Source organism: Phyllostomus discolor, chromosome 11 (genome assembly GCF_004126475.2).
Source record: "Phyllostomus discolor isolate MPI-MPIP mPhyDis1 chromosome 11, mPhyDis1.pri.v3, whole genome shotgun sequence".
Classification (NCBI taxonomy): Eukaryota; Metazoa; Chordata; class Mammalia; order Chiroptera; family Phyllostomidae; genus Phyllostomus; species Phyllostomus discolor.
Genome location: NC_040913.2, coordinates 72,975,494 through 72,993,578, shown reverse-complemented (window position 1 = coordinate 72,993,578; position 18,085 = coordinate 72,975,494). Strand labels below are relative to the sequence as shown.

Sequence of the window (18,085 nt, the reverse complement as noted above, 5' to 3'; positions counted from 1 at the left end):
GTGCTGGCCCCTCGCCCCACAGAGCAGTGCCCACATGACCCCCACAGGGTCATCTCTGATGTCAGGCTGGGGTCTGGTGAGTTCCTGTGGCTTCCCAGAGCCCACAGGGCCTCTCCGTAGACGCCAGGCACTCGCTCCCTTGGCCTCCAGCCTCATTAGTGGTAACTCCGCTTGCTTCTGCTCCCTAAAATAGGGCCCTCGCTGTGAGAGAGTTCTGAAATGGACTCGGTGTGTCCCTGCTCCTTGGCCAGATTCAGAGTCTGGGGTAGAACACAGGGGACTCCAGGGACTGGCTGCCTTTCTCTGCAAATCTGGTGTTGGAGTGGCGGTGCTGGGGGTGGCGAGGGAAGCCAGGGAGACGGGAGCCGGAGATGCCGGGCCGAGCGAGTGGGCCAGAGGTCAGTGGGGCGGGTGGGGTGGGGTAGCCAGCGCGGTTGGGAAGGAAACCCACCTGGCCGGCTCCCTAGGCTGGTGCAGGGCCAGAGGCTGGTGCAGGCCGAGGAAGTGTCTGTCTGGGAGCGGGTGTGTGTGGGGGGGAGTGCAGGGAGGAGGTTGTTAAGATGGGGCCAAGACTGGCACTGTGTCTGCAACGCTGCAAAGAGCCTTGGGGCCGAGGCTCCTGCCTTCCCTGCCTGATTGTTGGGGCCGCCCTGCCTGTCTTCCTCCCTCGAGACAGACTAGCATGGTGGGAACACAGAGCAAGGCTGTGTGTGCTTTCGTTCACCCCAGTGGGAGCCCTGTGACCGCCAGCTCCCTACCTGCCCAGGACACAACGCCCGACCCACAAGGGGTGGCTCCGGGGAAGTAAACAGACAAGCACAAGTGAGGCCATTCTCCGGAGAGTCTGAGTCTCAAGTAAAACTTCCTGAGCCCTGCCTAGGTCGTTGAGGCCAGAAGACCCAATTCTGGGTATCTGGGGACTCGAGTCATACAGATGTCTGCTCGAAGTCTGTCCAAGAACCGGAAATGCAGCTAGAAGGGGGCCCATTGGAGAAGGATGAAGTGCTGTTTGCCTGGTGTCCCCGCTTTTGTGAGTGGCTTAGAGGGGGCAGGATCAGGGTTCTTCTGCAACAAGAAAAAAAAAAATCTCATTTCAAGATTTTCAGGGCTGGACTTTGCACCAGGCTAGCCGAGCTGGAAGCCTGGGCTTCCGCAGACCCTCACCCCATTCTGCCCTCCTCTCCCCAGCACAACAGAGGCTGCCCCAGAGGGAGGGAGGGGCTCTGGCCTGCAGGGGACCTGGGTTCCCGGTGCAGAGCGGTGGGACACAGGAGGTGAGCTCTTCCGGGCCCGAAGCTGGTCCTCACCTGCCTCGGGCTGGTCCCTGCTCCTCTGCATTGCTCCTGCGCCACACGCATGCATGCAGACTCGCGCACACCACTCAGCATCTCTCATGCTACGCAGACACCCATCCCCCGGGGAGGCGCTGGCCACCGGACACCAGGCAAGGGTTAGGGCCACCAGCCACACGGGGCCCCTGAGCACCTGTAATGCGCTTGTTCACTGAGACGTGGAGGAAGAGTGTACACACCCGATTCTGAAAACTTAGTACAAAAAAATGAAAAGGAAAATACCTCAATAATTTTGTGTGTTAATTACATGTTGAAGTGATAACACTTTGGATAAATGTGTGAAATGAAATGTTAAAATTAATTTAATTTTTCATCTTAAAAATGGCTACTTGAACATTTTAAATTACATACGCAGCTTGCATTGTACCTCCATTGTTGAGCTCTGGGTTAAAGAATTTGGAGTTCAAGGGTTAAAGGTTGAAAAGTCTGGTGAAGGTGGGGTACTTTCCCCCCAACACCACCCTATACCTGTCTGGACATGGTTCTCAAATTAGGATCTCAGGTTTTAATCTCAGTGATTTGGGAGTTGGAGAATTTTTAAATATTCTGTTCTCAATTCCATGATCTTTTTGAAAACCTCTTGCAGATTAATTTTTTGTTAGAAGGTACTTTCATAGTATAAGATTTTCATTTCTGAAGTCAAAGTTTCTTAAACTGGAATCCTCAGACATTTTCCCAGGAAATAAGATACCTTTTTCCATCCCTTTGACAGGTCCATACTCAACCCAGGTTTGAGAAATTACGTTCCCAGGCCTCCCGCTTCCTGGGTGGGGCTGTGAAAAGGCAGCAGCCCTGTTCCCCACCCTCCCCACCCTCCGCCTCTTCCCATGCCCCCGACCCGACCCTACAAACCTGGGCAGGGACAACACCTGGGATGGGGACAGGCTGAAAGGGATGCCTTTTTTTCATTTTTTTTTAAAGATTTTAATTTACTTTTTCGAGGGAGAGGAAGGGGAGGGGAAAGAGAGGGAGAGAAATAATCAGTGTGTGAGACAAACATTGATCGGTTGCCTCTCACATGGCCCCAACCAGGGACCTGGGCTGAAACCCAGGCAGGTGCCCTGACAGGGAGTCAAACCAGTGACCTCTTGGTTCGTAAGCCAGCGTGCAATCGCTGAGCCACGCCAGCCGGGACTCACCCTCTTCCTGATACGTCAGGACCCCTCCTTGACATTCCTAAGGATACTGGGGAGCGGGGCTCTTCATGCCATCGACAACTTGTAATATAACCTCGGAAGCTCACACCCCGGGGTTGTACTGAGGGAGTGAGCTGGAGGTGAGGCGAGGCAGGCTCTTTTTTTTTTTTAACTGATTTTAGAGAAAGAGAGGAAGATGGAGGAGAGAGGGGGGACACCGATCTGTTGTTCCACGCATGTATGCACTCACTGATTGGTTCTCGGATGTGCCCTGACCAGGGACTGTACCGCAACCTTGGCGTATCGGAATGGTGCTCTGAGCAACTGAGCTCCCCTGCCAGGGCTGAGGCAGGCTTTGGTTTAAAAGTCATACCATCAAGAGCCAGTCACCGCCGAGGGTGCCAGCCCAGCTCCACCGGGGCCTGAATGAGACATTAGAGGCACTAGGAAGTGACAAGACTAGTTATGATTTACCACCACCACGTGTGATGAGAAATAAAACTATCCTAATCCATAAATGCGAATAAAGGAGTTCGTGAAAGTTCTGATTGCTCACGTAGTGACTTGTGCGGTGTGCTTTTGGAAACACCATGATAATGGTGTGCGTGTGTGTGTGTGTGTGTGTGTGTGCACGCAAAGCACTTTGGACACCCAGCATTCTCCCCCTCAACTCTTCCACACAGTCGCCCTTCGGGCCCTACTGGGAAATGCCATCGTTGGAGGGGCCGTAGGCAGGGACGGGATGGGTCGGGGATGGGTCGGAAGGGTCTGTGTGGAGAGGGGAGGAGGGAGGAAGAGGAGGAGGTCTCCACCCCTTCCCATTGACCCGGATAGCCCCTTCTCCTCTTGCCTCCATCCTGGCCATTGTCTGTCCTCCGCGAGCCCTTGAACACGTAGTGCCTGGAATGTCCGATGTCTGGGGTCCCCTCGCGCCTGTTGGTGTACTCACCCACACAGCTCCAGTGACCTCCGGGGCAGAACTCTTTGGCAGCTCCTCTCACGTTTGTCCCTAGCCCTGCCCTCTTCCGTACTGCCCAGCTCCGAGGCTGCCCACTCAAAGAAGCCCCCAGGCCTGTACCTCTGGCCCTCCCAAGTCCACCAGTAGGAGCAAAGGAGGGAAACCCTTTGCATCATCCCTGGGCAGGCAAGAGTTTGGGCAGAGAGGCTCATTAAAGTGTTTGAATAAGCAATTAACTCAAGGGATGAGCCCTTTGGCTGGTCTGGAACTGCCTCCTCCCAGCGGGGAGCCTGGCAGAGAAAGGCTGAGTGGGTGGGCCGGGTGGGTTCAGACAGCTGGCTCCGAGCCTCTTCCCTCCTCCCCCAAATACAAACTAATAAATAAACAGAGCTCCGAGAGCGGGCAGAAGGGCTGAGGCCTGGGGGAAGCCCAGGGCCCTATCAGTTTTCTCTTAAGGCAGCAGACAGGTTCAGGGAGGCGACGGCACTCGGGCCCCCTGAGTTGGTGCCCTCTCAGGGCTAGGAGTGGCCCCTACCAGTGAGGGCTTCAGCTCACAGAGGAAGTGTCCGAGACCCCAGGGAGAGGCAGCTCCTCCAATCTGCCGCCACACCTGCTGGGCTTACTGTTCCACCTGCCAGAACCCCGACCCAGTCCTCCCCACCACTGTCCTCGGGACGCTGGGCTGAGGACTTGAGCGAGACAGAGCTGTTGAGGGCTGGAAGGGGGCGCTGTGGGCTAGACCCTGCGGTTCCACGGTGTAAAGGAGCATTGCAACTTTACACCTACACGGCCCACTGGCATACAGAGCCCTAAGTCAGACCCAGGCTGTAGGGGCACCCAGGGCAGGTGAAATATCTGATTTGGGACTCAATGGGTTGAGCAGTCCGCCTGAACCATTTGCTGGCCCCTCCCTACAGTCTCCTGGAGCTGATGGTGGGCCTGCTGCCTTGCACGCCTTTAGGCAGCGCATTCATGCAGAATGCAGCATGGCTGCAATGGTGAGGCTGGCTCCCCACGCCATCGACACCTGCCAGCTTGTAACTGCACCTTCTCCTATCTGTGTTCTCTGCCCTCAGGCTCCTGAGCAACAACAAGATCACTGGGCTCCAGAACGGATCCTTCTTGGGACTGTCCCTGCTGGAGAAGTTGTAAGTGCAGGGGCAAGGTGGGGCGGAGGTGGGGGTGGAGGTCACGGGCAAGAGCTCAGTCCAGGGAGGATGAGGCACACTGGTTGCTAAGGGACCCCAAAATCCAGAACCTGCTGGCCAAGAGTCAGATCCACGGGGACCCCACCCAGAACGTGGCCATTGGGCGAGAGGCAGAGAGGGGTTCTTCTGAGAGACCAGCTCCTTCACAGTGACAGCAGAGAGAAGGACGGAGAGTGTCCTCAGGTGATCGGGGATACTGGTCTAGGCAGGGCTGGGACTAAGGGAAGTTCATTAACGCTCTGTAATGAGCAATTAGCTATGAGGGCTGAGCCCCTTCCTTGGCCAGAAGCCTCTGCCTCCTCCCAGCTGGGGCCCAGCAGAAAGAAAGGGCTGAGAGAGGATTTAGTGTGGTTGAGACCTCCTTCCTCCTTCTCTAAAAGCAAATCAACAAACAGAGCCCCCAGGGGCCACAGCCCTGGGCTGAGGGTGGGGTTGCTGATCAAATGGAAATCCACCCCGACCTCGAGGTACAGAACTGCCAATTTTGCGTTGCCCTGCAGACCCAGGCAGGGCGGTAGTGGACTCGGGAGGGCACTGCTAGCCCAGACGAACTCACTTAACGTCCCAAATGGGGGGGATTGAACCAGCCCCTCTCCCAGGTCCGTGTTGAGTTGGCATGCCCCCGGACCCACAGACTGTGTAAGAGCTTTGGGTCCTGTCTCCTCCACAGAAGACGTGGGCTTCCGGCTCTTCCTGGAGACTGAACCCTTCAATCTGCCCTCCTCCTGCACCCCCTCCCATCTCTGCTCCCAACCTGCTGGGCGTTCCCAAGCCCTCCAGCGGGGTCTCTGCCCCCTCTGGTACCGTTCTGCCTAAAATGCTTGGGTCAGTGTGACGGAGGATGCAGAGAATGAGGCAGAAGCCTGCTCTCAAAGGGCCAGAGAGATTACTGTCTACCGGAGACCAGACAATGCCATATCTGTTAGAATAGGTAGGATGGGCTCCACCTGAGGTCCAAAGGAAGGATCAGGGAAGGCTGGAAGCTTCAAGGGGAAGAGACAGGCAGTATCTACATGACAAGGAGTTCAGATCTTGAACCACGACAACCGTTTGAGGTTGTCTCCACTACACCCACTTCACAGGGGAGGGGAACGCGTCTCCTCCAAACTCCCCGGCCCACCCCACGCGGTGGGGAAAGCTCGGTGGCCTGCATGGCTAGTGGCGTTGGGAAGGCAGAGCATGTTTTCTGATCTGGAGCATTCTGGGGGTCTGAGGGGGGCCTTGGGATGCTGACTCTGGTGTATGCAGAGCTCTGGGACCCGGCCCCTCTGATCATCTGCTCAGCAGCTGACAGGCAGGGCGACCCAGGCAAGGAGGAGGAGCGGCCACCAAGCTGCTATTTAGACGTCTCCGTGGGAACCGGCTAACAGGGCAGGTTCTGCCCTCCCAGAGCAGTTAGCGTTCAGAGAGCTCCAGTTCCTGTGCCCGGCCCAGCCCAGGCCCGGCCTCAGAGGGCTGAGTGGCAGGAAACCAGACTCTCCTTCTAGGATCTTTCGGAGGAAGACAAACCGCAGCTGCCTTGCCAGCTCTTTGCTTTGCCCCACAAGGGCCGGTCACCACCCAGAAATGCTCCCCCTTCTCCTTCACACGAGCAGGCACCCGCTCAGAGCCCCTCGCGCCTCACTGACATCTTCCCACCTCCGCCCTCCCGCTGCAGGCGTCAGAGCACCCGGCTCTGCCCGCTTCTCGTCCTTCAGTCTCGTGAGGGCAGATCTTCTGATGAAGATGAAAAAGATGGGCCTTTTCTCCCCATCCATGCCAGCACCCTGACTCGGACCCCTCTCCCCAGCACTGCCACTCTGGGCGCCACAGCAGGCGCATGCAAAGCGTGGGAGGCAATCAGAAAAGCGGGGGAATGGTCAAAGAATGATGACTACGCCCTGAGTCTCGGGAGGCAGAAGGGGTGCTGGGCACGAGGAAGAGCACCCGAGTGGAACTCGAGGCCCTGAGTTTGCGCCCCTGCTCTGTGTGAGGGAGCATTCTAGACACTCCCTTTAGAGAAGGTTTTCCAGCCCCCTTTATTGATTTTTTTTTTTTTTTTCACTTACCTATCATGAGTCTCCTTCCTGTACGTGCCAAGCCCTGTTCTAGGCACCGGGAGTGAACACAATAGACAAGTGCCCGGGCCCGTGCAACTTCCCCTCTCCCGACGGGACCCAGAAACTAGCAGACGGATGTATCCTATGTCAGGAGCTAGTAAGTGCTACAAAGAAAAGCCCAGCAGGGTAAGCAGGGAGAAAGCAATGAGAGGGTTGCTGTTTTATTTAGTGAAGCCAAGGAAGGCCTCACTGACAAGGTGGCAGCCTGAGACCTCAAGGAACGGACTCATTGGGAGGGGTCTGGAGGGTAGAGTGAGCAGCCGTGGCGAGGCCCTGGGGTCCAGAGGGTGCCTGGCGAGTCTGCGGAGCAGAGGGCGATGTGACCGGGAAGTGGTCCGCGATGGGGTCAGACAGATGCAGGGGTGGATGCCAGGCTGGGGCCTGTCTCCTCCTCTGTAAAAACGGGAGTGGGGACAGGGCGATTTGTACCGTGCACTATGGATTTAAAAGTCTGCGATCCTGTGTGTGTGCGTGCTCTCCACAGGTACTGCATGTGAAAGAAAAGATCAAAGGTCAGAGTGATGTGGCCGGTCATTGCAAAGGAGGGCAGGCACTGTGCTCAGCAGGTGCCCACGCCGCCCAGGGACAGGAAGGCAGTGCAGGGGCTGGGGGCCCGGGGTCTGCAGCCTGGCTGAGCACTGCGCAGCCAGCCAGTGTCCTCCAGAGAAACAGAGTCCGTCAGAGGGGCGTGTGTGTGTGTGTGACACACATGAAGAAATTATTTCCTTTCTTTCTTTTTTTTTAAAGGCTTTATTCACTTATTTTTAGAGAGGGGGAAGGGAGGGAGAAAGAGAGGGAAAGAAACATCAATGTGTGGTTGCCTCTCAGGTGGCCCCTCACTGGCCTCCACTGGGGAGCTGGCCTGAAACCCAGGCATGTGCCCTGACTGGGAATTGAACCGGCGACCATTTGGTTTGCAGCCCATGTTCAATCCACTGAGCTGCACCAGCCAGAGGTTATTTCTTTATAGAGAAATGTGTTTTAAGGCAGTGGCTCCCATGATGTGGGGGCTGACAAATCCAAAATCTGTCGGGCAGACCCGCAGGCTGAAAAGTCAGGCAGCAGTCGACGCTGTGGTCTTGAGACAGAATTTCTTCTACGTGAAACCTCTGTTTTTGCTATGAAGGCCTTTGACCGATGGGATGAGGCCCACCCATATTATCAAAGGTAATCTTTACTTTCAGTCAGCTGGTCGTAGATGTTAACCACATCTACAAAATGCAGACACAACACTAGCTTAGTGTTTGACTAAGTTACCTGGTGGCGATAGCCTGGCCTGGGGGACACTTAAAACTAATCACCACGCTATCCCAGAGGTGGGAGAGATCCCGGGCCCCGGCTCCTGGAGATGCTAATTCATCAGGTTGGAAGGGGCCTGGGAATTGTTTACAAGGTATGCAGGCGATTCTCATGCTCGTCCGGGGTTGGGAACCAGTGGACCAGATGACCCCCAGACTGTGGGCCTATTCATGACAAATGAGACGCCGTGGCCTGGGCGTGCAGTTGGTGCCAGGAAACACTGATCTCTCTGTGCTGTCGGGCTGAGACGTGCAGGCTTGGGCAGCTGCGCCACGGCGGCTCAGCGTCCCACAGTCCACAGCAGCAAGTCCTGTGGGAGGGTCGGGGCCTAGTCTAGTAACTGAAGGGGCAGGTCTGGCCTGCTCTAGAAAATGCTGGCATTGCCTCCCTGTGCTGAGCACCCCTCTGGCCTCTGAGAAGAGGGCCAGGGTGAGCATGGGGGGAGGGGACAGAAAGGGCGAGGAGCCGGCATGTGCCTGAGTTGGTCCCATGGGAGTACCCATGCTCCAGAGAGGTTGGGGGTGAGGGTGGGGATGCAGGGGCACACCTCTATCAGCCAGGCAGTATGGACAAAAACACCTGAAATAGTGTCCAGCAGAGGCAGCTTGTGGCCAGCCCCAGGAGTGTGCAGAAGGGCCCAGAGGAAAGACTTCCGGAGTGGGCGTGACCAGGCTATGCAGGGGCACAGAGCTTTACTCTGCTTTAAAAAGAGGCCTGGGATTGAATCCTGCCGCTGCCGTTTACCTTTTGGGTGCCTGCCCAAGGGTCTGGTTTCTCCCCTGGAAAACGAGGCAAGGTACGACCCCCTGGCAGGTTGCCACGGGAATGGATGAGTTTGGCTAGGGAGAGAGCCCCAGACAGCGTGGGCTTTCAGTCGGTAAATGGCCGTTTCCTTCTCCTCGGAAGAATTCCAAGCTGCAAGATGTTCAACAGCCCCTCACTGCGTAGGCTTTGTCCGGAGCCCCCCAGCCTTGAGCAGGCAGGCGGGGAGACGGAATGGATGAGCTGGGAGCACCCAAGACTGGCTTATTCCTCTGGGGCTTCACGTCTCTGCCCCGATTTTCCCACCCACGCACATTCAACAAGGAGCAGGCCACCAGAAGACTTCCCAGGGTTCCAAGAGTGCCCCAGTCACAGTGAGAAGCCCCCGCCCGGGACCAAGTGGGCCACAGGGCAGACAGTCCCCAGCAGAGGCCGCGGGAGCGAGACTGGGCTGGGAGGGAGCGAGTGGATGTGTGTGGACACTGCCCCCAGAGGCTGTGCGCCTGGAGGAAAGGGCCCCGGGCGGGGAGCCTGCTTAGCCCAGGATGATTTGTCATTGCCTAATGAGATTAATAAGCCTGGGGTGGGGTGGGGGGGGCTGGTATGCAGGGGGATGGGACACTCATTAGAAGCAGATGGTCATGGGAATGGTGGCAAGTGGGGGCCTGGGGGTGGAGTGCTGCTCACCCGCCAGGTGGTTTCTATTAATCTGTAGGCGGGGCCAAGGGACCTCAGTCCCTCCTCCCCTTTCCATCCCCCTTGACAGTGGGGAGGAATGCCTGCCCTAGGCTCTGGCGCAGCTGAAGGCAGGGAAGGGAGGCTCGTGGGTTTTAGAACAGCTCCAACGCCTGGCACAGGGTACGTGCTCAATAAATACCTGCTGGATGATATCAGAGATGAGAGGGCCGAGGGCCAAGGGGTGAGAGGGAGGCCAGGACCGTCTTGGACCTCCTCCCAGCCACCAGAAGCTCTCCCCGTCCTCCCCCCAGACAACCTCGATACCTGCGGGGGTGTTTTGGCCCCCTTCTCAGCCAGCCCTTGCTTTCTAATGAACCCTGGAAGTCCTGGAAGAACCAGGGAAAGCTGCTCTGCGGCCTCCGAACCAATAATTTAGTTTCAAAACCCACAAGCAGGGAGGTCTGAAGGGGCCAGACGAGCCAACTTCGTGCCGCCCCACCCTGTCCTAACGTGGTACACACACACACGCACACACGCACACACGCACACACGCACACACGCACACTGTTCTTCAAACTCACACACCCTTTTGACAGCTTTAATGAGATACAATTTGCATATCATAAAGTTTGCCCATTTAAAGCATACAATCCGATGGTTTTAGTATATTTACACAGTTGTGCAATCATCATCATAATCTAATTTTAGAACATTTCCATCGTCCTCAAACCCTGAATCATTAGCAGGCACTCCCCATTCCTCCACCCCCTATTTCCCAGCCCTAGGCAACCACTGATCTACTTTCTGTCTCCACAGTTTTCTCTGTAGATTTGGACGTTTCGTGTAAATGGGGTCATGTGGTCTTTTGTCAGTGGGTTCTTTTACTTAGCATAATGTTTTCAAGGTTCATTCATATAACAGCACGTATCAGTACTTTATTCCTTTTTATGGCTGAATAATATTCCTTGTATGACTATAGCACATTTTGTTTATTCGTTTATCAGCTGATGGATATTTAGGGGTTTTCCACTTTGGGGCTTATTGTGCATAATGCTACTATGAACATTCCTGTACAGGTTTTTGTTGGATGTGTGTTCACTTACCAGAGATATCTACCACCTAGGAGTGGAAATGCTGGGTCACATGTTAACTAACTGCCGTACTGATTTTCAAAGTGGCTGCACCGTTTTACACTCCTGCCAATAATGTACAAGCGCTCCAATCTCTCCACATCTTCATCGCCACTCGCTCTTGTCTGTCTTTTTTATTGGAAATGAAGTGATTGTAACCAAAACCTCAGGTCTGGCTGCCTGCTGCAATGAGAGCCAGGCTCGTGAGTCTGGCTCTGGTGCAAAATGAAAGAGGTTTATTCAGGTGCTGTGACCTGGGAGAAGGATGAACGTCAGTCTCAAGGACCATCTCCCCTTCCGGCTCAAGCTCTAGGCCCTTACAGGGATAGGGAGGGGACGGCTTTTTTCTATGCAGCTACCTTGCTAGCTTTCAGCATGCCGAAGCCCTCTCCATTCGTCTTTCTAGCTTTTGGCACCACTCAGTGTGAGGACCTCTACCTCCCCCTGTGCTACCCCGGCCATGGGGGAGACTCCCCAGTACTCTGAAGTGGCTGTCTGTGAGTAACAGTTGCCCCCTTCAAAACTCTGGACCCTTGTAATCTTATAAGGGTAAATGGATGGAGGTCTCATCTTTTATAGTTTCTTCCTGCTGTCAAGGGATGTAGTCTAACCTATCCCCAGAGGTCTTTGCTGTCTACTAAAGGAAGAGGTAGTGTCAAGAATGGAGGGAAGCCTTTATGTGAGGGAAAAGAATTGCTGTCTTCAGAAGGCAACATGTGCAGTGCCTGGAGGATGGCACTGCTGAACAAGAGAAGCTGGTAGACTGCTTTATATTTTAAGAGGTGGTGTTGCAGGTGGCTTTTTAAAGTGAGACCCAGGGTTCCATCAACCCAGACAGCTCAGTCAACCTGCTCATAGATCTCAGGTGGGAAGAATTCACCTCTGGGCCCTTCGGGGCAAGTCAGGAGCACGTGGAGCTGCAGAGCATGTTCCAGCAGGACTCCTAAACACAGTTGCTGCTTCTCAGGGGAAAAGGTTACTTGTGCATGCAATTTACAAAGTAAATCTTGGCCCAACAATAGAATGGGGCAGTCTGGCATATTCGAAAATTATACATAAGTTTTTGATTACCAAGCTGGCATTCTACAGGCTGAAGGAATGACTGTCTGTAATTCTCTGGTGACTCCAGTAACCAACACCATAGCCGAACTTTCTTGGTTAGTTTTGTATTTAGCACTGAGTATGTAGCTGCCGTATCTACGTGGGAATCAACTAGCTTGTTCCCCACTGTCAGTTGCACCCCAAGCTTCCGTGGGGAAACAGTTTGGGGTTGGGAGTTGTCTAGGGGAGCCCCTGGGTCTCCTCATTTGTCATCAGATTTGTCATTCCTCTCTAACATTTCTCAGTGAGGGTTTCTACAATTTTTCTTTTTTTAATCTCAGCCAGTCCTTTCTCCAATGGCCTTCCTCTTTGCAATAGGCACGTTGATTGGCACCTATGGGTCTTTCCCTTTTCTTTTTGGGCCCCACCTCTCTTTCTGGTATTTCCACACTATTTCTAAGAAAACGTGGCTTGCTTTAATTTCCTTATCTCCCAAGCATAATAAACTTTAAAGGTTATGTCCACCAACTGGGAGGGATTCATTCCCAAAGCCCTGTCTAAACACTGGAGCTTCCTATTGATATCCAAGGCACTTTGCCCAATAAAAGTCATATTTACTATCCAGACATTTTCTGGTGCCCGTGGGTCAGCATTGGTGTGCCTGCTCTTTCTTTCTTTCTCTCTTTTCTTCTTTCTCTCTCTCTCTCTTTCTTTCTTTCTTTAGATTTTATTTATTCATTTTTAGAGAGGGAGGAAAGAAGGGAAAAAGAGAGGGAGAGAAATGTCGATGTGAGAAACATCAGTTGGCCACCTCCTATACATGATCAGACTAGGGACCAAATCCACAACTCAGGTATGTGCCCTGAGTAGGGGCTGAACTGATGACCTTTTACTTTGCAGGACAATGCCCAACCACTGAGCCACGCCAGCCAGGGCAGCATCAGTGTGCTTTCAATAGGCCTGATAGAGCCATTCTAAAAATTCAGAAGGATCTTTGCTTGATTTTTGATGAATAGCCTGTAACATATTCAGGCTCTTTTCCTCAGGCACCCCTTTCTTAAGCCCTTCCGGTGTACATCTTTTGTAACGTTCAAGGAAGGCTAGGTCCCCGCAATTCAGGTCCTGGTTGGGATCTGTCAAGGGGATTGTTCTGGCTCGGTTGGGGGTCCCATTGGGATTTTCTTGATGGAGGTAACAAGCCTTTTCATTAGCTTTATTTATAACTAGCCACCTTTCGTCTGCCATTACCAAGATGTTAAGGGCAGCCTGTACATCTGCCCCATTTGAATGGTGAGTGGCAAAAATGGAGGTGATAAGATCTGCCATTTTCTGAGGATCTCTATGAGGGGTTGGAATTCTTCCAATTCAGTAAATCTGAAGTGGAAAATGGAGTATTGACCCAATAGTAGCCAGTGGGCTGAGCTCCCTGATTTACTGCACCTGTAGGGTATTGCCTTAAAGGGAGTTGTCCTGCTCTGCGTAGGGTTGCCCCTTGGCCAAGTTGTGTGCCCTGCTGGATCTTCAAGGGAGAGACTATTCCTTCATCATATATATAGAGGTGTGGTTGTTGCCCCTCTGGGCCCTATTGCAGGGGCATCTAGCAGCAAGGGTAGTGGTGGAAGAAATCTTTCTGCTGCTAATCCTCGGTCCCCTGGGTTCAGGGCATTCAAGAGACTCATCTTCTCGTTTTCCTTTTCTTCCTGGGTCCCGCTGTCAGGTAGGGGATTTGAAGTCAGTTCCCTTCTGTGCAGGATCAGTCTGTTCCCTTTGCTGAATCCTTCTTGTGTGAAGACATAAATGTATGGACGTAAGGGGTTTTGTCCCAGTTCCCTGACTATCAGCACAACAATTCCAACTGTATGATGGTGTAGTAACTTAGGGGACCATTTAGGGGCCATTTTTCCTCATGGTATAAAGTATACATAGGCCAAGCAGTTTTACAATAGAAAACCAATTCCTTCTTTGTCATTGGATTATAGCTATACATGGACCAATCTGTTAAAATTTGGCCCAGTGGGCTCCCTTCAGGAGTCGAAACAGAACGTGGATGGCATGAAAGTACAAACCCAAAACCATAACCATAGAAAGACCCAGACAAAGAGGGAACATATGAACCAAACTTGGATCCATAATTCCATTTGTCCAAATGAGCACTCACAAGCAAGTCCTAGCATCTTATTTCCTGCCAGCCAACACCGCAAGTAGTCCTGACCAGACCCAAATGGCACGAAGCCCAGGTGGCACGAAGCCCAGGTGGCACAGAGCCCAAGCGACAGGAGTAGTCTACCAGCCAGTCCCGCCAATGGCCCTGACCAGACCCAAGTGGCACAAAGCCCAAGCGGCAGGGATAGAGGACCTCCAGTGCGCATGCTGGTTCAACTTACCCAGTCTTGAATTCCATCTGCTCCCCAAAACTCGTTTCCTTTCACCAGCCCAGTGTTTCAGACAGCTGGTGCCTTGAGGAGTGCAGGGGCATTCCCTGAGAAAAGCTCTCCACAGCTGCTGAGCAGTCCTCACGGTCTGCTCCTGGGGGGTCAGTCTGCCACCGGCAGCCGGGACCCCCACCTGGGGCCCCAGGAAGTCCCTGTTGGACTTCCTGAGGTCCACGCTATACAACCTGGGCCACCCAAAACTGTAATTGAAAATGCAGGTTTGGCTGCCCACCACAGTGAAAGCCAAACTCTTAAGACAGGTGCTGGTAAAAAAGGAAAGCGATTTACTCAGGTGCTGTTACCTGGGGGAATGGTGGACTTTCATCTCAAAGACTATACCAAGCCTTTCCTGCTCAAGCCCATGGTTCTTGTAGGGATAGGGAGGGGAGGGGAGAGCTTTTATTTTTCTATTCAATTATCTTGCTAGCTTTGGGCTCAGGGGGCCCTATCCATTCACCTTTCTAGCTTTCAGTGTACTCAGGTCCTCTCCCCTCATCTTTCTAGCTTTTGGCGTGCCTGGGCCCTAGCCATTCATCTTTCTTTTGAGGCGCTCAGTGTAAGAACCTCCCCGTGCCCTTTGGCCAATGGGGCGGCTCCTCGGCACTCTGAGTGACTGTCCGTGGTAACAGAATCTCATTGTGGCTTCGATTTGCATTTCCATAATGACTAATTGTGCTAAGCATCTTCTCACGCATTAATGGGTCATTTTTATGTTATATCCTCTGAAGAAATGTCTATGTAAATCCTTTGTCTATTTTTTCAGCTGGGTTATTTGGCTTTTTATAACTGACCTGTAAGAGTTCTTTGTAAATTCTGGATAAAAGTCCCTTATCAGGCATAGGATTATGGAAATTTTTTTCTCATTCCATGGGTCATCTTTCTTAATGGTGTCCTTTAAAAATCAAAAGGTTTAACTTTTTTATTAAGTCCAACTTATCAATCTGCTGTTTTGTTACTTGTGTTCACACACACACTCTTACACACTCAGCTTCCTGAGCTGTTTTCTCAAGAAGGGAATAGGGTACGATTTGCTCCCAGAAGTCCCCCCTCCCCTGACTTCTGTCATGGGGGTTCCTTCTCCTCCACATCAGCCCAGACACCGGGAGAAGGGTGTGCTGAGTGAAGGGAGCCTGGTCCCAGCTGGGCACGGGGCAGGTGGAGGGGAGGCTCCATCCGTGTGCATACCTTCTCCATGTTCCAAGATCACGCAGCTTTGTGGAAGCGGCGGGGTGGGGGGGGGGAATCCCACATCACAGAAACATCTGTGCATCCTCATGACTTCACCCAAGAAACGAAGGGATCTAATTAGACAGTGCGGAACGGGGATTCAAACTTGGGTTCCACAAGCCCCTGAAGTCACATGCACAATGTTGGATGTATGCACTGGCGGGGTGGGTAGGGCAGCAGGAGTCCATAGCATAGCCATCATCAAATTTTCAAAAGGATGTGTGCTAAGCAAGAAAGGGGCAGAGAACCACCACCCTATAAGGGCCTCATAGTTTCTAAAAAAAGTTCTATCATAGCATACCCTCTTGCTGCTCAGGAGGGCACCACCCCAGAGCTGTTTAGGGACCGGAGACCAGGAGTCAGCTGCTATGTGGGGGCCCAACCCCACTGGCCTGTCAGAGCTCAGCCCGGTGAGAAGCAGGACCCAGGACTGGCCGGTCCAGGAGAGCAAGCCAAATCCCAGGGGCAACTGAGGTGCTGCCTTGGTCACCCAGGAAGCCCCTCTGCGGGTGTGAGGTGAGGGGGAAGGGGTGCCAACACTTGAGGGAAGCTCCCCTTTCACTAGGCCCTGGCATGGCCAGGCTGCAGGAAACACGGGGCAGGAAGGCGCTGGGGCAGGCGAGCAGGCCCAGGCCGCCTTGCTCCCATCTGCATAGCATCAGTGGGGCAGGCGGGGTGGGGGTTCTCGAGGAGGGCCAGGGAGGAAATGAGAATAAACACAAGTGAACTAGAGGGAAGGGGCGGGGGGCTGTAGCCTCGGCCCCTTGGCAGCCCATGAAGGGAAGTGACACAATGAGGAATGTGTTTCCCTCTGCCTGTCCCCCCGCATGGGGGTGGGATACAGAGTCCTGAGAATGGCCAGACCCCAACAGGGGCCAGGGGGCACATGCTGGAACAGCACCGCACAGGGGAGGGGGGCTGTGAAGGGGGTGTCTGGGCAGCAAAAGGGGGGTGGCAGGCAGGAAGGGCAGCCCTGGCCAGGCGGGGCACTTCTCCAGTCCTCTGCAGTCTCCACTCTCCAGGAGCGTGCTGGGGTCTGCACGCTCACACATTCCTGGCCCGCGCCCAGCACGCCTGGGTAGGGAAGCCACCCCTCTAGGAGGCTGACCCCTTCTGGTGGCTTTCTCTTCTTCCCCAAGGGGCCTCGGGGTTATGGAGGCCGGCAGAGTCTTGAGTATGAGAAGGAGCTGAGGTATGAGGACCCCTGGCCATGGGCAGAGCTGAGCAGGGTGTTTCCTTCCCGTGTGTCTGTCTGTCTCTCTCTCTCTCTCTCTCTCTCTCTCTCTCTGTGTGTGTGTGTGTTTACGTCCCCAATTGGGACGGTCAGTTCGAAAACAGGCCCCCTGGTGGGACAGCACCTCCCCATCCTGGACACCCATTTCCTCTCCTTTCAGCGGGGAGCTAGCTCCTTTAACCCCCTCCTGCCCACAATCCAGACATTCCCCTGAGGCTTTGGCAGGGAGAGCCATGAGCCCCCTTCTCAGTCTGGGCTGGGGGGTCACAGGGGACTTCACCATCTTCTGTCCTGTCTGTGACCTGCTGGAGCTCAGCCCTGAGTGGTGCTTTCCCTGCCACCTTCTCTCGGCGCTGTGGGCTCCTAGGGGACCCTGGGGGGAGACAGGCACAGGACTGTGAGCAAACCTCTGTCCTGAGGGGCCGGCCTCCAGGTGACTTACAGCCCTGCCCTGGAGTCCGGACCCCGGGACCTGGTCAGCAGCACCATGCGGTCAGCAGCCGGCAGCCTGCCCTAGCTCCTCACTTGCCCAATGGAGAGATTCACAGGAGAGCCATAAAACACCTCTCAACAGCCAGGCTGAAGAAGACTACCTTTGCAGAGCAATTTACAAAAGAGTATAATGCCCATTTTGGAATGATTCTCACACCTGCCCTGTGAGACCCTCGGGGCACCTCAGAGGTGGCACCAAGGCCTCCCGACCTCGAGGCCAGTGCTCACCTGAGGCCCTTTCTCCCCCTCTCTCGGCATCCGGCGCCCCTCAAGTCGGGCAGGGAGGCTGGAGAGACCTGTGTGAAGGACGCGGTCCTTCACCCAACTTCCCAGCCAGTGCTAAAGGGAGCTGGGATTCTAAAGGGAGAAGGAGACTGAGACCCAACACTTCTGGTGAGAGTGAGGCCGCCGGGCCCCAGGGGGCGCAGCCCCAGAGCGGGAGAGGTACGAGGTCTCCCATTTCCTCCACAGGGACCTGAGAAACAACGTCATCAGCACGGTGCAGGCCGGGGCCTTCCTGGGCCTGGGGGAGCTGAAGCGCTTGTGAGTGGCATGTCCTGCCCCCCAAACCTCCCAGCCCCACCCCTTGTCCCAGGAGAAGGTCCCATGGATTCCATGAGCAGCCACCCCTCCTATTCACCCCCACCCAGAGATGCCCCCTCCCCATGCAGCATATTGTCTGGGAGCAGAAATGCCACACCCCAACCCGCCTTCTTTCTTACTCCACTTCCCACACAAGCCCCAGCCACACTGGTGGGTCCCTCACAAGCTGATCTGTGTGCTACCACGTGGCTGACTCGCTGTGGTTGTGTGTGTGTGCCTTTCCAGAGATCTCTCCAACAACCGGATTGGCTGTCTCACCTCCGAGACCTTCCAGGGCCTCCCCAAGCTTCTCCGCCTGTGAGTGAAGGGAGGGGGAGAGGGAAGGCTCACCCCAAAGGAGGGATTGGGAGGAGGAAGGCGACCCCAGACCCCTCCAGGTCTCTGCATGCTCTTCACTCCCCCACCCCCTCTGGTGCCAGGAGACCCTAAGATCC

General features: G+C 54.4%; 1 protein-coding gene across 1 annotated transcript in view; it reads left to right on the top strand.

The window, feature by feature from the left end:
* ADGRA2 (adhesion G protein-coupled receptor A2) overlaps positions 1-18,085 on the top strand; it is a 38,030-nt gene that overhangs the window by 8,374 nt on the left and 11,571 nt on the right. The window contains exons 2-4 of the mRNA XM_028526524.2: positions 4,523-4,594; positions 17,520-17,591; positions 17,877-17,948. Coding sequence (XP_028382325.1) covers positions 4,523-4,594; positions 17,520-17,591; positions 17,877-17,948 — 216 coding nt within the window. The remainder of the gene's footprint in view (positions 1-4,522; positions 4,595-17,519; positions 17,592-17,876; positions 17,949-18,085) is intronic.